Genomic DNA, 25,804 nt, shown 5'->3' with positions numbered 1-25,804 from the left:
GAGTCATGTTTTCCTTCATACTTTTGCATTAGAAAAAAGAGATTTTACCTATTTATACCATTTTTCTCTTTTTCTTCATCAGATTCTAGAAACCTTTGAATTACCTTTTCACAACTTCCTGTTTGCTTGCTTTACAAAAACGTGTCATTCAAGTAAGGCAGTTCTATCGATGGCTCAGGAAGTGGCTACTGGAGAATAGCTACTCACCTTCTGGCCATATGTTGGAATGTAAAACAACTCAAACTGAAAAGATTGGTCGAGGACTTTTATCTAGGGCTGAAATAATCAAATAATCGTGATTAATCGATTATTGAAATAATCGTCAACTAATTCAGTAATCGATTAATCGTTAACTAGAGTATAGAGACTCCAGTACATGCCTGTAGCTGACGAGTGACCCACACGGAGCAGTAAATATACCAAAATTGTAAAACATGTAAACATTTTGCATTTAAGATGGAAAAACAATATGCTCTATCCAGAACTCCTCAAGTGGAAAAGTTTGAGTTTCACCTGGAACCTTTTGCTATTATTAAACGATTCATCGGAAAAATTGTTATCAGATTAGTCAATTTGCATAATAATCATTAGTGGCAGCCCTGCTTCTATCTACTTCTTGCCATCATACAGAATGGGGACAGCCTGCGTTCTTAGTATCTCGGAGCTATTGGATTTGGGAGCGTTCAACTTGCAAGCTGGAAAATGGTTTGCTGTTTATTTGATTTTTATGGGTTTATTTTAAAGGTTTTTGTGCATCTTGAGTGCAGAGCAGGACTGGGGGCCATACACCTAAAATCATATATTTTGTGTTGATAATGTGCTAATGGTAAATTTTTTGGATGAAAAAACACATCAGTCTCTTTATTTCTTAAAATTAAAAAAATGGCTTTCTTAGAACACCAATAAAATAATAAGTGTGATTAATATCACTTAACATCCCTCAGTAACTGCTTTTAATCATATTTATAGAACTAGTAAATTCCCCCAATAAAAATAAAAAGAATGAGAAATAAAAATTCTTACACTCATTCCTACACTGACCCGTTTTTGGGAAGATTTAAAACTTGAATTCTAATTTATCCTTTAGACAATAGATAAAAATTCTTATAATGCCAAAAAATGTTTCCTGATAATGATAAATGCCCACCCTTAGTGCTGAAGCAGTGGTAATATTATGATTGAAAACACACACCTATTGCTGTAGTTCCCTAAGTAATGAAGCCATGAGCTTGACACTCTTTTCCCCTCTGTAATCCACTTGATGGCAAAACAAAAAAAAAACACACAAAACAGGATCCTCTCCATTAGGTTTAACCATTTACTTAAAAAATATAAGGTTATGAAATATCCATCAAAAATAAAATAATAAAAGAAGATTAGAACAAATGTAAATGAGGTCAAGAAACTGTGTGGCTCCACTCCAATTAGCTGACTAACACAGAATCAGAAGCCAAAGTCCTTAACATCCAGGAACTCGCTGATGAGCAACAAAACAGGTACATTTGCAAAAGAACTTCAGTACAATTAGAAATATTGAATATATTTACACTTGCAAACTTTTTACTTTCTGATAAATACTGTAACTTATTAATGATTCCTTTTATCTTAACTTAAACTGAATTAGCTCCTACTATTGCTCTACAATAGGATGCTTCTGCAACATTTGTCAAAGTCTACCTGAAAGAGTTTTTTTTTTCCTTCTTTCCTGAACTGCTAACCTCCTATGGAAGCCCGTTTCCGCCACTCTAAAAAAAAAAATATCTCATTATAATGAGAAAGTAACTCAATATTTATATTGAGATACTATCTCATTATATTGAGACACTATCTCATTATATTGAGATACTATTATTGTACTATTATCTCATTATGAGATAAATTATTGTTATTATTTTTTTGTGGTGGAAACTGGCTTCCATAGAAATGCCTCATTAGCTATGATTGTAGGCTGGCACAAGAAGAAAAAATAAGACTCTGTTGTTTTGAGTTTGGTTATGATGCTTGGAGAATTACCACCAGATTAATAAAAGATTGGATTTTGATTTTGGCCAGAAAATCACCAAAAGGAAAAGAATTATTGATCATTTTCTAAGTGCAGAAGTTTTAGTTTTACTTGAGTTATATAGTGAAAAAAAACCTTTCTGTCAACTTCTTTTAGTGTATGAATATTAATTGCTTCCTGAACTGCAGTAACTTCTGTAAGTTGATTTTATAATGTGAGGTTTTCAAGAGTAGGAAGTCAAAATTATCAAACCTACATAAAAAAGCTAAGAAATCAATTTGTTGGCTCATGTCAGAGTCATGTCTCTCTTGCAGTGTGGCGCTGCTGCACCCTGATCCCCTGCTTTGTTAAATTCAGTCTGTAGATAAACAAAGTGAAGGGAGATCAGTTGTCATAGTTGTGAGGCATTCCACTCAGAAGTGTTTTTATTTTTAGCCCAGAGCCATGATCTGTCTTTATCTGATCCCATGCAATTGTGCCAGAGTGTGAGGTTGTGTTCCTCTCTTACTGTAGTTAACATAACCTTAAGGCACATTTAAAAAAAAAAAGCTAACGATGGGAAATTACAAATCCAGACCATCTCAGACGTGCACAGGTAAGGAGTTTCTCTGGTGTCATTTTGGGATTATCAACATTTATTATTATTGTTGTTTTTATTATGCTCACCACACTTCTTATCCAAGACCTAGCTGTCATTATTTCTTATGTAAATTTCTAAACAGGTCGCTACATGTATGTAATGCTATGTAATGTTAAATGATGTTTGTGATAAATGTGATATAAAGATGAGTGGAAGAAGAAGGTGGGGGAGTCTTACTCTGTGATCATTGAGAAGTTGGACGACGACTTCCAGCTTCCAGAAAGCGCCCTGGCAGACCTTCACCTCGCTTTCAGGTAACCCACCTTCCCATCCCTTCCATAGAAATAACCACTGACCCTCTTAGGAGATCGAGCACAGCTCAATCTCTGTGGAGTTAGGATTTTCACAAATGTTTGATTTTAATTTGGGATTTCAATGGTCTGTGATTCAGCTCGGATGAGGCTTTTCAGAAGGTGAACGTGAACTACCGAACGGAGAAGGGGCTGTCTCTGCTGCATCTCTGCTGCGTGTGTGGAGGTATGCATGACTGCTGGAGTCTATTAATAACGCCTCTGCAAAATGTGGCAGTGGAAGGAAGGATTACTGTGGCACCCACTGACATTATTGTGTGTAGATGACCTTTCTGTTTTCAGACAGGTGGAGAAATCAAAAGTAGAGCAGCATTGATTACATCTGCTTACTCCCTTCCATAAGGTTTTACTGGGTATTGTTATAATTAGTTCATGATATCATCCATGTGTGCCCAGGAAATAAGGCTCACATGCGTACCCTGTTGCTCAAAGGCCTGCGTCCTTCTAGACTAACTAGGAATGGTTTCACTGCACTCCACCTGGCTGCTTATAAGGTGGGCCAACTCTTCCTCAAGTATTTGCTGCCCTTATTTTGATCTATCTAGAAACATTTTGAGTTTTACCACATGGTGGAGTGAAAGTGCACAAAAAATGGCATAGCAGCTGCCTCAGGTCTTGGTGTGTGTCTGTGCTGCAGGACAACGCAGAGCTGGTGACTGAACTCCTGCATGGTGGATCAGACGTGCAGCAGGTGGGATACGGGGCTCTCACAGCTCTGCACGTTGCAACACTGGCAGGACATCGAGAGGTGAGAGGGGGGGTCACTATCCTACATGCATCCCATTCCACCTGCTTTTCTGCAACCAGAATGAATCTGCCACGTTGGAACCAGAAAAAGAGACAGACTTGTTCCTTTCTTAGCATTTCTCTAAACTGAATTTCTGTCAAAAAAAAAAGGTTAATTAAGCTTTTGGGATATTTAATATAATGTTTTTCAAAAGTATTTATCCTTCTTCAACTTTCAAATATTTGTTAAGATATTCATTTTCAAATTAACCCTAAAAAGAGTATGTGTGTTTGCTTTCAGCTCTCTCAATTCAACACATTATAAAACCGTATTTTACAGCTAAGCTTTTCTGTGTGTCTGTGTCAGATTTTACAGTTTTTATTTTTGCACAATTCTTGCCCCAGCTTATCAGTTGGATTTAGGTCTGGACTTCCACAGTTTAGTCTAAAACATTAACATTCCTTTTCTTTCATTTATTTTCTTCCTTCCTCCTCCATAACCTCCGACCATCTTCCCAAGAGTGAGGCAATATTGTATATTGGGCAAAGTTAATGTTTGCTGTCTCCGTCATTTCTAATGAAAACTGTAAATGAAACTTCTTATAGCTCGCTTTAAACAGGGACTTTTTACAGCTGTCCCCCTGCAATATTTTCCAACCTGAGCTGTACATTTCAGCAGCTCATCCAGGGTTCCTACAGGCCTCTTTGCTGCTTCTTTTGCTCATCCAGCCTACCTTATGAAAATCCATATCTTGGAAGTTTAAGGACCTTGTCACACCTTTTCAGTTTTAAGATGCATAATGTTCTGGTAGGTCTTCAAAGCTTGTGATGCTGGTTTGCAGCCTAATATTCTGCTTTAGATTAATCTTTACCATCTCTGCTGGGTTCCTTGGTACTAGTAAAGCTTTTGGACACTAATGTTCAATAAGCACCATCTACTGGTAAATTGTTTACATAGAATTTTATTCAGATTTTAAGAGTAAAGATGACTAAGTGTAAAAAAATTATAACAAGTTTAAATATTATTCCATTGTTAAAATGCAATCTCTAGCTGTACTTTTGATTTTTTATCTCTTAAAAAACATGGACGACTTATTTTTGAATCCACAATATTAGTCCAATTATAGAGTATCATTGTACCTTGTAGTAACTACTTTATTTCCCTTAGAAAGCCTCTCTGATCAACCTATTACTCCCCGTCTACTTAAACATTCATTACTTGTTGATTTTAATGGCTTTCTGTTGATTGGCTTATCATAATAACATGCCCAACATAATTTACCTTGGATCCATTTGCTAAATACACTTACAATATATAATTGATTGTTATTTCTTCATGTAGGTTGCTGATATACTCCTGCAGAATGGAGCTTTTGTCAATGTGCAGGATGCTGTGTTTTTCACTCCGCTACATATTGCCTCCTACTACGGTCATGAAGAGGTTGATATCTCAAAACTCTCTACAGAACATGAGCCAGAAAATATAAAACAAAATGTACCTTTTCCGAACTCTTATGTACATTCTTTTTGCTTTCAAGGTGGCAAAGCTTCTGCTGAAGTTTGGGGCAGATGTGGATGCTGGTGGTGAGGTGGGTGACCGGCCGCTGCACCTGGCTGCAGCTAAAGGATTTCTTGGCATCATCAACCTGCTGGTGGGAGACGGGAACAAGGCAAATGGTAAATCCAGATTACCGTAGAATACCATCATTGTTAATCAAGCATAACTTGTCCTCATAATTTATGTTTAGCTTGTCTGACAGCTGTGCAGCAGCAACAGTGTAAACCAGCTAATATCAATTTACATGTTAGGAACAGTTATTGACGTTTGCTCTCTTTTAACCAGTCAACGCACGAGACAATGAAGAACATGTTCCTCTCCATTTCTGCGCCCGCTTTGGTCACCCTGAGATTGTTCATTTTCTTCTCGAAGGCAGCAGTGAAGTTCAGCCTCATTCTGTCAACATCTACGGGGATACACCGCTACACTTGTAAATATGTGCTCCATGGAGGTCGGTCTTCCCGCAGCTTGCAGTTTTTGACTTGATTTCTTTGTGTGAATATGTTTCATCAGGGCCTGCTACAATGGCAAATTTAGCGCTGTGAAGGAGATGATACAGTTCTCTGGTACAGAAAGTCTGTTAAAGGAGAACATATTTAGTGAGACACCACTTCACAGGTACAGAGGGACAACTGTTCAATAATATTATTCAATCTGAGGGGATGTTAACTAATCTCTAATATCACAGTGCATGTACCTATGGCAAAGACCTAGAGATGGTCAAATTCCTGCTGGGCCAGAACGCCATGAGCATCAATCATCAGGGCAGAGACGGCCATACTGGTATTCCTCAGATGCTTAAAAATGAACATACGCTTGTTAGCTTTTGCATGAAAAATTAAACTCAAATCCTCATATTCAGCTCTTCATAGCGCCTGTTTCCACGGCCACATCCGTCTGGTGCAGTTTCTGCTGGACAATGGGGCTGACATGAACCTAGTGGCCTGTGACCCCAGCAGGTCCAGTGGGGAGAAGGAAGAGCAGACATGCCTGATGTGGGCTTATGAAAAAGGTGTGTTTATAAGTGCCTTTCAACTTATTAATTTTGCCCTAAGTTGTTTTTTTATGCATGTAGACATTACAGCCATAAACTGTAATGTCTCTTATTACAATTTAATCCGACAGACTAACACAAAGTAGTTAAATTATGAAGTAGATAAAATATTGACATTTTTAAACAATTTAAAAGGGAAAATCCAGAGTAATCTGTTTTAATCTCAACTTAAATCCTTCTGTTCTTAGCAGGCTTCCGACGAAACTAGTTTACAGGTCAGAGAAAAAGTAGTGAGGACTTTTAAAGCAGGGTCCAGTTCTAAATCAATGAACTAAGCTTTCATAATTTAAATGAGAAAAATTAAAGCCATTATCTATAAAAAAGAAAGAGGATACATAACTACAAACCTATGAAGACTTGATCATGCACCTAAATTGAAAAGATGAACATACGGTAGAACATTATTTAGAAAAAAAAAGGTGGGAGAATCTGCAGGACAATCCTAGAAGATAACATGTTAAGGAAAGGTTCATGTCTGACATGAAGGATAATCTTCCAGAAAGAAAATGATGATAAATACTGTAAGACCAGAGCTACAGTGAGAAAACAGTTCTAAACATCCTAACAATCCAGAATGAGCTTAAGGCCACTGGAAAGGATGAATTGGCACCAAGTTCAACCTCTAGCTGTGCAAAGCTGGTAAGGCTTGCATCTGTTTTAACATACTTCCCCAAAGTGTTGACTTAATGCAAATGCATCCCACGCTTTTCAGATATACATGTTCTGTATTACTTTACAGTTAGGAGATAACCACTTTCGTTGGTCTATCACAAAAGATACACATAAAAACAATAAAGTTGTGGTTGTAAATGGGACAAAATATAAGAAGGTTTAAAGAAATCTAAAGAATGTCTAAGAACCTGTTAGAAGAGTGCTTATATAGATCTATACAAATGCTTCACCTTGTGTTTGCCAGGTCATGATGCTATTGTCACCTTACTTAAACACTACAAACGTCCAGACGATTCTCCATGCAATGAATACTCCCAGCCAGGAGGAGGTTAGGAAAACTCCAATTAACTGTCAATTGTACAGGTGCTGGTCATAAAATTAGAATATCATGAAAAAGTAGATTGATTTCAGTAATTCCATTTAAAAAGTGAAACTTGTATATTATATTCATACATTACATACAAACTCATATATTTCAGATGTTTATTTTGTTTAATTTTGATGATTACAAATGACAACAAATGAAAATCTCAAATTCATCATATCAGAAAATTAGAATATTGTGAAAAGGTTCAAAATTGATGGCCCCTGGTGCCACACTCTAATCAGCTAATTAACTCAAACCACCTGCAAAAGCCTTTAAATGGTCTTTCAGTCTAGTTCTATAGGCTACACAATCATGGGGAAGACTGCTGACTTGACAGTTGTCCAAAAGACGACCATCGACACCTTGCACAAGGAGGGCAAGACACAAAAGGTCATCGCTAAAGAGGCTGGCTGTTCACAGAGCTCAGTGTCCAAGCACATTAATAGAGAGGCGAAGGGAAGGAAAAGATGTGGTCGAAAAAAGTGTACAAGCAAGAGAGATAACCGCACCCTGGAGAGGATTGTGAAACAAAACCCCTTCAAAAATGTGGGGGAGATTCACAAAGAGTGGACTGCAGCTGGAGTGAGTGCTTCAAGAACCACCACACACAGACGTATGAAAGACATGGGTTTCTGCTGTCGCATTCCTTGTGTCAAGCCACTCTTGAACCACAGACAGCGTCAGAAGCGTCTTGCCTGGGCTAAAGAGAAACAGGACTGGACTGCTGGTGAGTGGTCCAAAGTCATGTTCTCTGATGAAAGTAAATTTTGCATTTCCTTTGGAAATCAAGGTCCCAGAGTCTGGAGGAAAAGAAGAGAGGCACTTCATCCACGTTGCTTGAAGTCCAGTGTAAAGTTTCCACAGTCAGTGATGGTTTGGGGTGCCATGTCATCTGCTGGTGTTGGTCCATTGTGTTTTCTGAGGTCCAGGGTCAACGCAGCCACATACCAGGAAGTTTTAGAGCACTTCATGCTTCCTGCAGCTGACCAACTTTTTGGAGATGCAGATTTCATTTTCCAACAGGACTTGGCACCTGCACACAGTGCCAAAGCTACCAGTACCTGGTTGAAGGACCATGGTATCCCTGTTCTTAATTGGCCAGCAAACTCTCCTGACCTTAACCCCATAGAAAATCTATGGGGTATTGTGAAGAAGAAGATGCAATACACCAGACCCAACAATTCAGAAGAGCTAAAAGCCACTATTAGAGCAACCTGGGCTATCATAACACCTGAGCAGTGCCACAGACTGATCGACTCCATGCCACGCCGCATTGCTGCAGTAATACAGGCCAAAGGAGGCCCAACTAAATACTGAGTGCTGTACATGCTCATACTTTTCATGTTCATACTTTTCAGTTGGCCAACATTTCTATAAATCCTTTGTTTTTATTGGTCTTCGGTAATATTCTAATTTTCTGATATGATGAATTTGAGATTTTCATTTGTTGTCATTTGTAATCATCAAAATTAAACAAAATAAACATCTGAAATATATGAGTTTGTATGTAATGTATGAATATAATATACAAGTTTCACTTTTTAAATGGAATTACTGAAATCAATCTACTTTTTCATGATATTCTAATTTTATGACCAGCACCTGTATATAAAAAAAAAAAGAAACAAAATAAAAAAATCTTCCATCATGTCTGATTTTGTGCTTTTGTTTTCAGATGGCTCCTACGTTTCAGTTCCATCGCCTCTTGGAAAAATTAAAAGCATGACTAAAGGTAATGAGGCGGAGTGGAGCCCGACATATTTCCCCCAACCCACACTTTGTTTGTTTCCAATGAAACGGGTTCAGATGCTAATCCTAACACATAAAACACACATTTTTTTTTGACTTTTCAAATTAAATTAGATAATTTTGTTATCAAATTTACTTAAAAAATAAGGCCAAAACAATAGAAAGATCATTTATGACATTGTTTAAAAGGATAATAAAAAAAGCCCACAAAGATAAAATGCAAACTTCAAAATGGATTTATGCTTGTTTTCTTAGAATAAAATCGGAATTATTTTTATTTAGGTTTTATTCAGTTTAATCACTATTCCCCAGCCTGTTGCAGGTAGTGTGTAACTTGGATGCTGACTTTAAATAAAGCTTTTTGTTCCTGAGCATTTCCAACTGGAGTTAATGACACATTTTATTGTTCTTCCAGAAAAAGCTGAAGTGCTTGTGCTCAGGGCCAGCCTTCCATCTCATTTCCACCTTCAGCTGTCTGAGCTGGAGTTTAATGAAATTATCGGATCGGGTAGGTCCATTCGTCTTTGTTTTTCCTGTCAGCTAATGTGCTTGAAAATCTGATAATACTATTGATGAGCGTATGCGTTACACATGCAGGCTCCTTTGGGAGAGTCTACAGAGGCAAATGCAGAAACAAAATTGTCGCCATAAAACGGTATTTTTCTTCCCACACAGACAAATAAGTGATTTTGTATCTAAGTGAGGAATTACTCAATTCCTTCTACTTTTTTTTCTGTTTTAACAGCTATAGAGCCAACACATACTGCTCTAAATCGGATGTGGACATGTTCTGCAGAGAGGTTTCTATCCTGTGCCGCCTCAATCATCCCTGCATCATCCAGTTTGTAGGGGCGTGCCTGGATGACCCCAGTCAGTTCGCCATTGTTACCCAGTACGTTTCTGGAGGCTCGTTGTTCTCCCTGCTGCATGAACAGAAGAGGTGAGAACAAGTAAAGCACAAATGCACACAAACTTTTCACTCTCTAACAACTATCAGAGCTTGTTAATCCTGTGTCCCTTACTGTAGCCACTGTTTACTATCTCCTGTTAACTAGACAATTAAACAACTGCAAACAGATAAAACCAGCAGGGATACTAAAAAGATTGTTACTTAAAAGGACTGAATGAGAAACAGAAAAATAATTATGAAATGTTCAGACAAGGATAAACCAAAAATACTCCCTGAAGACGGAACAAAACAAGAAGTACTCAACAATACAGAAAAGGGGTGTTGCAAAGGCAGGAGAAAGTCTATAGTGATATAACCCCACGGCACCAACATCATGTATTTTAACCACAAATACAGATGCAAATACAAATACAAATGATTTAAATAGCAGGGTAAAAAAAGTTTATGAAATCAAATCATGAAATGTAGTTCCTCTTTTAAACCTTAATGTTGATGCACCAGTAGTATCTTCCACAGTAAGATTTAAAAGTTACAGTCTTATTTCTAAGTTTTGAGGCTGTTTAAATCTTTTTGTACCTTTCTTAGAAAATCCATTTAATAATCTTCAGTGTTAGTGTTACTGAACTTATGATTTAGTAGGTGGTCTAAAGAATAAAGAAAACAATTAAACCTTCACCAAGCAATGAGTCATATTATATTATATTATATTATATTATATTATATTATATTATATTATATTATATTATATTATATTATATTATATTATATTATATTATATTATATTATATTATATTATATTATATTATATTATATTATATTATATTATATTATATTATTGGTATTGGAATCAAAAGAGCTTTGAAAAACAGTCCACCAATAATACATTGTTATTTACATCAAGATACAAGCTATTTGAGTGTAATACTAAATGATTATCCATTCTAAATATGGAAAACAGTGCCCCTTGCAATTTTTTTCCATTCATTTGTAGTAGGATTAGATAATAAAGGTAGAAATATTTCCACTCATCATCTTCCAGTTTATCCGGGACCTGGTCGCGGGGTAATCAGTCTCAGTAGGGACTCCCTGATTTTCCCCTACCCAGAGACCTTCTTAGACCTTATCTTAAACCTATTCTTAGACCGAGGTTCCTTTAGCCTAATTAAGAGACATTGTTCCTCCCATTGTGTCCTGGGCCTCGTTCTGGTGGGACATGCCTGGAAAACTTCCTAAGGCAGGTGTCCAGGGGGCATCCGAAAAAGATGTCTGAGCCGACTCCTCTCAATGTGGAGGAGAAGCAGCTATATTCCTAGCTTCTCCTGGATGACCAAGCCTCTCATCCCTAAGGGAGAGCCCAGCCATTATAGTAGCAGCTGCACCAATCCGTCTATTGCTCCACTCTCCCTTCACACATGAACAAGAACCAAAGATACTCGAACTCTTCCTCTCGATGCAAAAAATCTTCTCCAACCTGAAGGCAGCAAGCCACCTTTTTTCTGGTTGGCAACCAAGTCGTTGGCATTGGAGGAGCTGATCTCATCCCGGCCGCTTCACACTAGATTTAGGCAACCGGGATCCAGCAGGACCAAAAAGAAGAGACCAGATCCGCTGCTCTCCAAACCAGACCCCTCTGGACCTGGGCTGGGCCTAGAAATCCCATCTATAAAATCATGAGCTACGGCTACAAATAATCCAAAATATAAGGGGCAGATATCTAAAAGCTTAGGATAAAGTTCTTTTATTTCTCTATTATACTTATCAACATTTAGCCAGAGTTACTACAGGTGCTGGTCATAAAATTAGAATATCATGAAAAAGTTGATTGATTTCAGTAATTCCATTTAAAAAGTGAAACTTGTATATTATATTCATACATTACATACAAACTCATATATTTCAGATGTTTATTTTGTTTAATTTTGATGATTACAAATGACAACAAATGAAAATCTCAAATTCATCATATCAGAAAATTAGAATATTGTGAAAAGGTTCAAAATTGATGGCCCCTGGTGCCACACTCTAATCAGCTAATTAACTCAAACCACCTGCAAAAGCCTTTAAATGGTCTTTCAGTCTAGTTCTATAGGCTACACAATCATGGGGAAGACTGCTGACTTGACAGTTGTCCAAAAGACGACCATCGACACCTTGCACAAGGAGGGCAAGACACAAAAGGTCATCGCTAAAGAGGCTGGCTGTTCACAGAGCTCAGTGTCCAAGCACATTAATAGAGAGGCGAAGGGAAGGAAAAGATGTGGTCGAAAAAAGTGTACAAGCAAGAGAGATAACCGCACCCTGGAGAGGATTGTGAAACAAAACCCATTCAAAAATGTGGGGGAGATTCACAAAGAGTGGACTGCAGCTGGAGTGAGTGCTTCAAGAACCACCACACACAGACGTATGAAAGACATGGGTTTCTGCTGTCGCATTCCTTGTGTCAAGCCACTCTTGAACCACAGACAGCGTCAGAAGCGTCTTGCCTGGGCTAAAGAGAAACAGGACTGGACTGCTGGTGAGTGGTCCAAAGTCATGTTCTCTGATGAAAGTAAATTTTGCATTTCCTTTGGAAATCAAGGTCCCAGAGTCTGGAGGAAAAGAAGAGAGGCACTTCATCCACGTTGCTTGAAGTCCAGTGTAAAGTTTCCACAGTCAGTGATGGTTTGGCGTGCCATGTCATCTGCTGGTGTTGGTCCATTGTGTTTTCTGAGGTCCAGGGTCAACGCAGCCACATACCAGGAAGTTTTAGAGCACTTCATGCTTCCTGCAGCTGACCAACTTTTTGGAGATGCAGATTTCATTTTCCAACAGGACTTGGCACCTGCACACAGTGCCAAAGCTACCAGTACCTGGTTGAAGGACCATGGTATCCCTGTTCTTAATTGGCCAGCAAACTCTCCTGACCTTAACCCCATAGAAAATCTATGGGGTATTGTGAAGAAGAAGATGCAATACACCAGACCCAACAATTCAGAAGAGCTAAAAGCCACTATTAGAGCAACCTGGGCTATCATAACACCTGAGCAGTGCCACAGACTGATCGACTCCATGCCACGCCGCATTGCTGCAGTAATACAGGCCAAAGGAGGCCCAACTAAATACTGAGTGCTGTACATGCTCATACTTTTCATGTTCATACTTTTCAGTTGGCCAACATTTCTATAAATCCTTTGTTTTTATTGGTCTTCAGTAATATTCTAATTTTCTGATATGATGAATTTGAGATTTTCATTTGTTGTCATTTGTAATCATCAAAATTAAACAAAATAAACATCTGAAATATATGAGTTTGTATGTAATGTATGAATATAATATACAAGTTTCACTTTTTAAATGGAATTACTGAAATCAATCTACTTTTTCATGATATTCTAATTTTATGACCAGCACCTGTATATCAGAAACTTCAGAAGACTCAGGTAAAGGCATGGAAAATCTTCTTGAGGACTACTTGACAAAGCGCAAATAGTCACATGTGTGAGTGTGAGCACGAGGCCACCAGGACAGGAGCATCACAGGGTACTGCAATTCCACCTCTTCTTTTCTCTCCACACATCTCTGGCTTTGGGCACAAATCTGATTCCTGTCATCAGAAGAAATAATTGGATGACTTAGTAATTGTCTAGTCATTCAGATATGGACAAGAGGGTGACTACAGACACCTGATATACCACTTTGGCATGGTTTGGGAACAATAAAATCTTGAATGTGAAGGAGTAGAAAGAGACGATTCATGATATCATTAGATGCAGGATTATATCAAACACCATCAAACTGTTCAGGTTTTTATTACAGAAAGTTAAGTGGGATTTGATGTAGTCTTTTGTGTTCAAATGATTTTAGAAAGAGTGTATGCATTGCCAGTATAAGTTCAGGTGGAGCTCAGCACATTACTTTAAAGTTAGAAAAAAAATACAGTTTGTCTGTAAAAGATTAGGCAGTAATTATTTGGTCTTGTAGAATAAGCACATGTTTCCACTAAGCATCTGACAGGCTTAGGTCTCATTAACAGCTGTGCTAGCATCAGTCCACCAATCTCTGCCCCTCAGCCGAGATCATTATTGATCCAGATGAAGTGTTCCGCTAACTGTGTGGCCAGGTGCTGTCTTTATAGACTGTCCTATTGATCTGTGTAAAGTGCTGTGTGTGATTGGCAGAGGCCATTGATCCAGCTCTAAGTGGTTGCTGCTTTAATATGTGTCAATGGACAGGCTCATCGACTTGCAGTCCAAGCTCATCATCGCCATCGACGTAGCCAAGGGCATGGAGTACCTGCACAACCTCACCCAGCCCATCATCCACCGGGACCTCAACAGGTTAGTGTCACAGTAATAACATGTGCGCCGGGAGTTGGTTTGGGTTTTAAATAACTACTGATGTTACAAACAATGTTTGTCTTCCCTTCAGTCACAATATCCTGCTCTATGAGGATGGACATGCAGTGGTGGCTGATTTTGGAGGTCAGGATGTCTTTTCTTTAAATTTAAAAACTTAAGATCAGTTGATCCAGAACAGTCTTCCATTAAGTCAGGAAATCCATGATAACTGTGTTCAACACTAAAACCTCTGGCAGAATCTGATCTCTTTCACAAAGAAGTTAAGAAGGTGAAAATTTTAAGCCAAAGTAAACCGAGTGGCTCAGTGTTTTTCAGAGTTGTTGACTTTGCAGCAATCCCCCACACCGCAGCGACAGTGAAAAAAGTACTTTCCTTTTAACAGAAATAAACTTCTGGCAGAATCAGACACAGTGTGGGGGGCCTTCTGCCAAGGTCAACAGGGGGTTCAAGAAGGCAGATGCAGACACACAAAAGGAACACAAAGGCACTGATGTACATTCACTTTTTTATGTTAGAAAATGTAGCAGTAAATTAGCTCCATAGGTAGTTCTATCTAGGAAAGAAACAATTTAGCAGATGAAGTCTGCATTTCATGTCATAAAGGATGAGAGAGACCACATAAAGCTAGGGGTTCACTTAAAAAGAATTGGAATGAAGAACTGGAAAACGAATTAAGCAGAATGATAAAAAGGGGTCCCTATGTCCTCCAGCAGCCTAAGCCTATATTAGCATAACAATAGCGATAGATAAGGATAACTCAAGCCACTCTTACTATAAGTTTTGTCAAAAAGGAACATTTTAAGCCTTGCCTTAAAACTGGGCATAGTGTCTTACTGACTAAAACTGGTTGTTGGTTCCTCAGGAGAAGAACCTGATGACTTAGAGATGCACCTCCCGTTTTGACTTTTAGAAATTCTAGGAACCCCTTGAAACCTGCAGATATAGAGCTATGTGCCTTGTTAGAAACATAAGGTACAGTCAGATCTTTGATATATGATGGAACTTGGTTATTTGGGGCTTTTAACGTGAGAAGGAGGATTTTAAATTCTATCCTGGATTGAACAGGAAGACAGTGAAGGGAAGCTAAAATAGAAGAAATGTGATCTCTCTTTTTAATTTTCATCTGAACTCCTGATTGTAAAGAACTGCAATGGTCCAGCCTTGAAGGTACAAATGCCTGGACTAGTTTTTCACTCCTGGACAAGATATGTTTAATTTTTATATTGTGGAGATTAAATAATTTATTTCTAGAAACCAGTTTGATATGAGATTTAAACAAAGAGTCCTGATAAAAAAATAACAGCATGTTTTTTTTTAACATTATTATTAGAGGCCAATTAAGTCATCCATATGAAATGACTGACCCAGAAGCTTCCTTTTCAAAGACTATGGTTGACAGACATTAACTTCTGTCCTGTCTGCATTCAAAAGCAGAAGATTATAAATAACATAAATCTTAATGGTACAACCCAAACACATCCTATTATCTAACAGCTTGAAGATGTTTTACGCATCTCTTACAGTTTTTTTTTTTTTTAAGAATTTTCAAACATTCTTTCCTAATATTGCTGAATTGAGATTTTCAGTTGTACATTTCTGTATTTGACATGATTTCGGATCAAGACTCTGGCGCAGCAGCAGTACGTACGACAGGAGAACTGGGTTTATTTTAAGGGTTTTTATTGTTCAGACTGGAAGCAGAGAAAACAGGAAAATCCAGAGCGGTGTCTCACTGCAAAACAGGTTAGGTGATCAGTATGAGTACCAGCTGATGTTGAGATGAACAGTGAGGCCAGACTTACTTCTCAGGGCTTGGAAATAGGTTGAGGGGGAGCAACAGTGTCCACAGAGAGGGGGAAATGAAGACCTTGGAGTTACCAGTTTCTTTAGGCGTTGGAGGGTGGACAGGCAGGCGAGTTCAGCTTTTGCAGATCTTGAAAGACAGCTCTTGGGGGAGGAGTGGAAAGCACCGTTGAGGGAGGAACAGGAGCCAGCCTTCAGCAGGAGGAAAACTAAAGAAAAACAGAGACAAGACTGGTAAGTAAGACTATCAGAACAAGTTCAACTTAACTTGGAAGTCTTGAAGAGGGACCCAGTTACCACTGGTATAGGTAACCATCTGTCGTCTGCCTCAGGGAATCCACTCCTCTAAATACTGCTTGCTTGATTGTGGCTGATGAGTAACAGCTGGGAGCCTCACCTGCCTGGCACACCCTGAAAATGAAGGGGAGAAAACAAACTCCAAACCAAAAAACCCAAACCTACAGTTCAACACACAGCAAATTCCAAACCTCTAGAGAAATCTCCAAAAATTGATGAAGACTCACTAATTGTTAAAAAGACAAATTTTGTTCTTTTCATGGTAGAAGTGATTAATTGTACTGCACAGACAACAAAAAAAACTGAAAAAATCAAAATAATAGTGAAGGCTGCAGAAAAATATCTGGACATTAAAGATTTGAACTGGGAGATGGTTGGAAGCATGATGGGAGGACCGATGGGACCATCAGAAACTGGCAGAATTACGATGACCTAGAGTAAATTAAAATTATATGGGCAAATGTGATTTAGTATTATGTTGGTTTAAGTTACACAGGTTTTTTTTTTTTTTTTTTTTTTTTTTTTTTTTTTTTTTTTTTTTTTTTTTTGGGGGGGGGGGGGGGGGGGTGAATCGTTTCCTGTTTTCTTGCTTTACTCCATATCAGTTGGTGGCGGTAATGCACAATTCACAAGTCTGCCAACCGCCATAAAATCTCATAAGAAGAAGAAGAAGAAACTCCAAACCAAAGCAGCTCTGTGAACACAACAGTATTGTTCCCATCACAACCTTTAAGTCCAGGTGCAGTTGATTGCAACGGTTCAACAGAATTGCCAATTTCAAGAACGGTAAACTTGGTATTGATCTGTTAATTAGTGCATCTGAACAGAAGAATTGGCAACAGTCCCTCCTCATTATGATTGCAGCTGCAAGGTTGGACATGGACTTGTATTCACTATTTCAGCCTCATCTTTGATAAGTAGATGAATACAGAAAAGTTCATTTTAGGCTGTTTGCTTTGTAACATGTATACATTTCCAAGAATGTGTTTTTGATGAGGAAAAAAAAAAGAATCAAAGGAGCTATTGCTTATTATGAGAATAGTTGACCTTTGTTTAACCTTTTAATATCTAACTCTCTCTTTACAGAATCCAGATTTTTGCAGTCGGTAGATGAAGATAATTTGACAAAGCAGCCAGGGGTCAGTGAGATTTGCCCCTTTTTAGTAATGATTTTATGATATTATTTAGATTTTACTCCATTTTCTACCCAGGCAGCTCTAATACTAGCTACAACAAACAAGCCATATTTGTGCTGTTATTTTGTTGAAGCCCAAGTCAGAGCTTCTCCTGGCACCTGCCATCAATTACCCACCAGCTAAAAAAGAAAAGTGCCTCCATGCAGAATTTGTGTGGATATGCTGACTCAGTGCTACATAGTGCTTTGCCTGCAGTTTGACGTTAAGTGTGTTGCATCTCAGTGGAGCCGCCTGTTGTTTCCAACTCCTTCCCTTTACTAGGACTCTGTGTTTATCACAGTAATTGGCCTATATTTCACCTATGTGCAATGCATGTAGGTATTTTACCTGACTTAATGTTTTAAAACACTTCAGTCTTTTCCTCACTAAAACCTTTTCTGCAAGCCCCAAATTTGAGCATCCCTCTACCTGCTGCGTTTTGGTTGTGCAGAACCTGCGATGGATGGCTCCTGAGGTGTTCACACAGTGTACCCGTTACTCTGTGAAGGCAGACATGTTCAGCTACGCCCTCTGTCTGTGGGAGTTGCTAACTGGAGAAATCCCTTTTGCTCACCTTAAACCAGGTACTTTTCTATCGTCTCTTAACAACTGCAGAGGAATATTAACCTATGTAATATTTAATTTTATAAGATTATCTCACTTACATTTATGCACACCTTTAAAAATGAAATAAAAAGTAAACATAAATACTATATAACCTAAGTACTAGTAATTAAACCTTCTAGGGCCTTTTATTAATGATCCATGGCTGTTTTTCATGAGTATTAGCATGACATGACAAAGAGGTTTAAGTTTATCTTGTTACCTTTTTCACTGAGCTGGATAATAATAGAAACAACAGTCTTTTCTAGTGAACGTTGTAGCAAAAAACTGACCACTTGGTAGCAAAGATCTGACCCCAGGAGGAACTGTACGCTTGTTTGGGTGTTATAAAGGATCTGTAATGCTGTGGGCCAGTTTCCGCCTCCAAAGCCTCTGTGAATGTTATTAAAGTGCACTGCTTAATGAAGTCTTTAAAATACCAGCATACATGGAAAATCTGGTAGACTCTACCCAAAACAAATATATGGTAATAAAACTAAATTGCAACAGACCCATTCAGCAGGATAATCAACTGAAATGGTAATTGTTCATAAGACACAACCTTTTTCCATGAATGAAAAAACAAAAGACAAAAAAAAAAAAAAAAAAAAAAAACGGAAAAAAGAAAAAAGACTTAGTGCTCTTCTTTGGCAAAGAATAACATTACAAGATGGTTCCACTAAATTCATTTATATCAGGGCAAAGCTAGTTAAAAACAATTTGATGATTATGAGTGTGATGGTGGTAGCCTCAGACACCACATTGTGTTTAGTTCATTATCACAATAGGAAACTGATAACTAACAAAATGCAATTTATCTCGTTTATGTTTAATTGTATGCTTACGTTTAATTACATGAAGAAGAAATAAACATTTTCATTAAAATCCCTGCATAATTGTAAATTTTTAAACAGAGCTACAGTGTTAAACTTGTAAAAAAATCTTTTTCACATCTAAGTTTCAATTGTTGCTCTTTTCCTCAGCTGCAGCCGCTGCAGACATGGCTTACCATCACATCCGGCCTCCTATTGGCTACTCTATCCCCAAGCCAATCTCTGCACTTCTGATGAGAGGCTGGAACTCCTGCCCGGAAGTAAATGACTTTATCTCTGATATTCGGATTTCATGTACAAAGTAGCATTATTCACATTTTTCTAAACTTGTGCAAAAAGATCTTTTTTCATCTACTACGTTTTGCACTGTTTAGCATATGCTCATCTTATTGTTGATACACATTAAGATAAGGATAATTTCATTAATTTCTAAAGCTCCTAAGTGTATAATAATGCAGAGTCAGTTGGTCATTAATGTCTATGCAATGCTGACAAATGATAGAATCAGGTCTGCTGATGATACATCATTGAGCTGTGTTTTCATGGAGGAACACATGGGATTTGCAGGGTCCTCCCACTGTTCTATGATGATCATAATTATCCAGGACATTTTTCCACTCTGCCTCATTAAGTTACATTATTTTGCAGCCAAACATGCTGGCACCACATTTCCCTCTGTGACAGATCTTCTTCCTGTGTGTCAATTAAGGGCGTCCAATAAATCCCCTATTTGCCTGCCTTAGAGATATCTGTGAATCACTGCGAGTATATGAACAGATCAAGTTATCTAATTCAACCCTAACTGGAAACATTGTTCTTAATTTTCCAAAAACAAAATGATTCATGTCAAACATGCCTCTATTGCCTCTTAAGTGGTTTGATTTGCTGAATTGCAGTCTGGCTGCTGAATCTCGATGTAAAGGTCCCAGGGGGCAGTGTTTGTTGTTTTACACCAAAGCATGAGATCTAAGGCTTCCCTTTGAGAAGCAGAGTTCACATTTGCTTCACATGTGGAAGGACCCTAAATAAAAAAAAAAAAAGAGCAATGGAACAGACACCTGTGCATTTTTTTTAGAGTAAGATTGATCCCCCAGGAAAAAAAACAACAAAATAATTGTTTGCTTCTCTCTGATTTTAGGACAGACCTGAGTTTTCTGAGGTGGTTTCCAACTTGGAGGAATGTCTGAGCAACATTGAGGTTTGTAGCATATAGTTCTGTCAAAAAGAAAAGGAATTCATCCTTCCAGATTTGCTGCATGTCCCTGCTAAATGTTTCTGATCTTCAAAAAGATTTTTTTAACACATCATAAAAATAACGTAGTAAATACAAAATACAGTTTATCAAGAATTGATTTCTTTTGATATGTGAAAACAACACAAACCAGAAAAGCCCTACATGGAAACAGCCTAGTAAAGTAGTTGCACTTTTTCAAAACTACTATTAACCTTATTAGATAACAGGTCAGGGGTCTTGCTGGTTTCTCGAACATAAGCTGTGTCTTTATGGATATAAGTCCAAACTTTGACTTGGGCATTTCTAAAAAAAAACACTTAGCTTGAGGTCACAAACAAATAGTTCTATAATTATTGGATTAGAGTTGTCCATAATGTTTAACTTTTTTTTTTTCCAATTACAAAAATGGCTGTCTATATTTCTAATTTCCCCTGTTCTAATCTTTAACACCACTTTGACCAACTGCTGAATAAAACAGCAATATAATTTTTTTTTTTCTGTGTTGTGTTACAGTTGATGTCTCCAGCTTCCAGCAACAGCAGCGGCTCCCTTTCCCCCTGCTCCTCCTCTGACTGCTTGCTCGGCCGGGGAGGACCCGGCCGAAGCCATGTGGCTGCCCTGCGCTCCCGTTTTGAACTGGAGTATGCTCTCAACACCCGCGCCTATGCCTTCTGGACTCAGAGGTAAGAAAGATCAACTGCTTCCTTTGGCATCTGAATAACAAGAGGTCTGCAAGACAAGGGTCACTTCACTCATCCAGTGCTTTAGTACTGAATAGCTAATGCAGAATCTAGGTAAATAGTTGCCATAACGTTTGGGTGTTTTTTTTTTTTTTTTCTTGTCTAACATGTTTGTAACCAATACTTAACCTTTAAAAATTAACATTAGAAAAAAATGTTAAGTTCTTAATCCTTTCTAGGGCACTCAGTGAAATACTTTGAAAATCTAAATGTCAAGCCTATGGTGTTATTGGAATCCAGGACAAGACCTTATTACCTTTGTAACATTCAAAAACTATGGATATTTTGATGGCAAAAATAAATGTCAATGTAATAATAACAAGAAATGCCATCTGGCCCAAATATATTAAGAAAAATAACAAAATATTTTCTTTAAGAAATTCATGAAAAACACCCTGAGAGTGGAAGAAACACATGTTTTTTGGTACAACATATCCTTGAAGGCATTAATGCTGATACTGGCAGTTACATTTTTTAGTTTATAAACCTAAATATAATTGTTATCCCAGCTTATTAACTTTTTTATATTACTTTTTAACTTTTAAAATTAGCTTTTTACCTTTTTTTCTTGACTTTTCAACTTTATTTACAGTAGGTAATATATCACTCAAGGGCTCTTTTAATTGATCGAATGCCAAAATAAGATGTACAGCCATGTAGCAGTATCTTTGCTGAATGGCTGGATATAGATCTTGTGCTTCTAGACCTCACTGAGGGACAGGGGGACTCCATTTGTAAGGGGTATACAAGTGATCAAAAATGGTAACTTGCTCTATAAAGGGTTAAAACTGCATTCTCACCAACATAGCAAAATACATCCCTCATCTTTACACCAACAGACTAAACTAATTCTTGCCATATATACTGGTTGCTCTCATAGAGCAGGATTTATCAGAGGGTACCTACAGAGTGGCCTACCTGCAGCTCTCACCTTAACCACATCTGCAGCTCTCACCTTAACCACATCTGCAGCTCTCACCTTAACCACATCTGCAGCTCTCACCTTAACCACATCTGTAGCTCTCACCTTAACCACACCAGGAGGCTGCAGCTCTCACCACATTGACTGACATACAGAAAATAATCTGCAAAGCACTGGATGCCATCCTGCAGCAGTGTGTACAAGCTGTTGACCAACTTACTAAGTTTCCAGACTGATGTGCCTTTGTATGATCCTCTCACACACTACTAAGAGCCCTTTGTTGTTAAATGAGAAAACTGATAAATTGCTAATATGCTTCTTTTTGTCTGACTTCAATCATTCAATCCAATAAATGTTGAAAGGAGAATATGCTGTTGCTATTGGCAGAGAGGATTTGGCAGGTTAGGCATTGGCCCAACACTTTCCTGTCCTGCTAAAACATAAAATGGACATACTTGCAAACTTGTCACTATTTAGAGGGAAATAAATTAGTTTTCCAAAGTTAATAGATTACCTGATAAGAAGCAAGAAATAACTGACCAGACCCAAATGTTATTATTGTTTGTGTTAAGTTAATGTCAAACTAAACTTTAACACAAGTTTTAATTGAATCCAGTCTCTTCTTGGTTGTAATTTCTTAAACACATTTAAAACAGTTTTCATTTAAACTTACAGAAAAGAAATTGGGAAATTCTCTGGGCTATTTCTGATTCGTGGAACAAAGACTTTAATCTGTTTAAATAGTTATAAAAGGGTTGTCGCAGTGACCAGCTAAGCTGTGCAATGCAGAAGGGAACAATGGAGTTACTTGGTAACCAAAGAAGAAACAAGCTAAACAATAAGAAATATGTGTGGCATTCATATGAGGTCAGGTTTCTACTGGATACCTAGTTTTAAAGGTCTGCATGTAAATTAGACCATCTGGTAATGATAACTTTTGACTAGTAGAAAAAGATACGATTTTTGATCATGATGCTGACTCATCCAAAAATAAATGTGAATATAGTAGATAGCAGTTTTCATTCATTCTTTTTGTAGCTCAAAAAGCTATTGAAAAAATTTAGAGGTGAAAAATAGTGAGGAGAACCATTCTTTGAAGCAGTCTTGTAAATCTTTAAAAGTTGTCATTATTGTTTACCTTCAGAAGGAAAACATTTGTAATTTTTTTCTGTAAACTTGTTTAAATGCAGTTCCTGGAATAAACTTATTTATTTACAAATGAAGAGCTGAGGTTATTCATTTTCTCATTTTTAGTGAGCGTCGCCGAGCTTCTGGTGGCCTTTCACTGGAGGAAATTCGACGGAACATGCAGTTCTCTCCCATTGATCGAAACGGTTTGTTTGCATAACACATACAGTCCAACTTATGGATGTTTCCTTACACAAATGCACTCTACCTCATATGCAACGTGTAAAGATCAAATTCTATTTTCAAAATCTTTCTTTTTAAACAGCTTGAGCTTGTAGCTTAAAATAATTAGAGTAATTTAATGTTGAAAAATAAAAATGGTTCAAGAGTGAACTTAACTCTCAATGAATGATGTTACATAAATAACGCTCTTGAGTATCAGAGTAAAGAACAGTGTTGTAGTTTAGATGAAAGCATTAAAAGTAAAGCTTTCATCTTAAATGTGAGTTCAATATGCTGTTATCTGAGATCAGTTGCTGAAAATTTCCAGATAAAGATTCTTGGGAAAAAAGGGCAATAAAAAAGCAAAAAACAAATAAATAATAAAAAAAATTCTGAAACCGGTGAGGTACATACTGTAACTCATTGTTCTTGTCTGAACACCATTATCATCGGCTTTTCCCAAAATTGTTTATATTAGCCAGCTATCAAGTTGTTGTCTAACCACTCATTTTTTAAATGGATATTACAGAATATCTTTTTTTCAGTGTTTGATTGCACTATAGAAACAGAGACAAAACTTTAAAATGTTTTTTTCAATGTATCCCATGCCCTTAAGATTATACTTATGTGTCATTTGGACAGTTACTTAAACATTAGAGCTTCACATATGGTTGGAATTGCAGAAGTTCTATAGAAGACATCACGTAGAAGTGGCAGTAAATCACTCTCTTCTTACATTGGCATAAAAAGACATGAGCCGCTGCTGTAGCTAATTGTTGAGGGTAAAATCATTTTGGATAAATATTTGAAAATGGTGGTTTTTGATCTACTGAAAAGTAATCCACATTTATCGATCAGCATCTTCCACAGACAAGACTCATAAAAAGTATTAATACCAAAATTTCTAAAACTTTATGCAAACAAAGAGCCCCTGCAGTTGTTTTACTGGTCTGCCTGTCGATTCTCCTAGAGCTATATATCTATTGTAGCTGACCCCTGAGCAAGCATTGGGTCGCTACTTCCCTTGTATGCAATGAAGCATGATTTTTGACTAGAAACAACTGTTTTATTATCCTGGTGCACAAATTGTTTTGGATAGAAAAAACAAGCTAATTCATGCAAGATTACTCAGGAGGTTCATACCTCTCTGATTCCTGCCGTAATGTTAGAGACTAACCAAAATACTAAAACAAGTGATCTGGAGTGGAGATACTCCTCATTTCATGGTATGTTGATCCTCCTGAACATGTGATAAGGTGGGGACATAACTAAGTCTAAACTTTGCAATCTAGATTAATAAAGACATTACTCTTGAGTTTTCTGAACTGTCTGTGCTGCGTAAGTTTCAATCTGCCCTGTTCTCCAATTGTCTTTTACAAAATCATAAACTTTTCCAGAGTAGAGAAATGTTGCTGGGAGTGGTCACTGAAAGTGGATTTTAGTTTTTATTCCTGTGGGCTCATTGTTCAAACCAGAAAAGCCCATTAAAGTGCTCACTAGACAAAGCGTGAATTTGCTCCTTCTACGCTGACGCCAGTCGTGGAAGGGTGCTAACTTTAGCACATTACCTTACAATCACCACTCCCTTCTCCTTTCCAGCAGAAGCATAGAACAGAGATGTTGCAGGAATTCCGACAATTAGAGACTCACCTGCAGGCAGTCAATTAGTGTTGCTGCTTGTGTCATTTTTTTAAACCTATTATTATACCTATTAACCTAACCTATTAACCTACTATTATTTAACCAACATAGCAAACTGCTGATGTTGCTAACGCTACATCCAGATGAATGAGCATACACACTAGCCAAGTTCTAGGGCATACCCTTTAAAAAAAAAGGGTATTAAAAGGGATCAGAATGAGCTCTAGGTTTTTTTTTATCTTTCCCCTAAAATATTAAACATGAGTTTAAAGATGATTGCAGAAGGATTGTAGAAGCAAATTTTATTATTTTTTCTGTTAATAATAAACATATAAGCTGTCATTATTAATGTGTTAATTATCCCTCTGTTTTATACAGATGTGACTCCATTGGCTCATTTTTTGTTAGAGAGGTGCATTTTAAATTTACTTTCAATTACTACTTTGAACCAAGATAGGAATTTATGATTTAAATATTTATTCTATGCAGGTTTTAGGTTTTCTGGCTCTAAATTATAATAGATGCCTTTAAACCTAAGTACACGATTTCTAGTGTGAATGGAGAGTTTGTATTACTTTTCATTTAGAATGATTTTATTTCTCAAGAAAAGATGACAACACACCAACCAGCATACAAGTAACTCGTACATGTCAATACACATGCAAAGAGATGATGTATATTTTTTTCTGGTGTCTCTCAGGGTATGTTTCTGATCCCATGAGCACCATGAGGTTCTGCTCATCATTCAGCAGCAGCGGCAGCTTTGAAGACAACAGCTGAACTGTTCATCATCCATTTGTGTTCAGTGATATCTCTGTATATAATGTTGAATAAAGAGGGAGTTTGAAGATAAATGATAAAAGATAAATTTGTCAATTTA

General features: G+C 37.5%; 1 protein-coding gene across 1 annotated transcript; it reads left to right on the top strand.

Annotated features, from left to right (window-relative positions):
* The first annotated feature begins 2,390 nt into the window (after positions 1–2,390).
* Positions 2,391–25,781, top strand: tnni3k (TNNI3 interacting kinase). The gene is made up of 25 exons (XM_038269690.1): positions 2,391–2,597; positions 2,788–2,896; positions 3,034–3,119; positions 3,350–3,447; positions 3,591–3,701; positions 5,022–5,120; positions 5,218–5,356; positions 5,523–5,667; positions 5,751–5,855; positions 5,926–6,020; positions 6,100–6,249; positions 7,208–7,291; positions 9,006–9,062; positions 9,495–9,587; positions 9,677–9,734; positions 9,825–10,019; positions 14,201–14,305; positions 14,397–14,449; positions 17,513–17,565; positions 18,053–18,185; positions 19,188–19,297; positions 20,176–20,235; positions 20,785–20,954; positions 23,188–23,267; positions 25,625–25,781. The coding sequence occupies exons 1-25, from the start codon at positions 2,558–2,560 to the stop codon at positions 25,702–25,704; spliced, it is 2,508 nt and encodes an 835-aa protein (XP_038125618.1). The 5' UTR covers positions 2,391–2,557; the 3' UTR covers positions 25,705–25,781.
* The last annotated feature ends 23 nt before the right edge of the window (positions 25,782–25,804 follow it).

This window comes from Cyprinodon tularosa, unplaced genomic scaffold, assembly GCF_016077235.1.
Source record: "Cyprinodon tularosa strain WSP-4 unplaced genomic scaffold, ASM1607723v1 ctg735, whole genome shotgun sequence".
NCBI lineage: Eukaryota > Metazoa > Chordata > Actinopteri > Cyprinodontiformes > Cyprinodontidae > Cyprinodon > Cyprinodon tularosa.
This window is presented reverse-complemented; position numbering and strand designations above follow the sequence as displayed.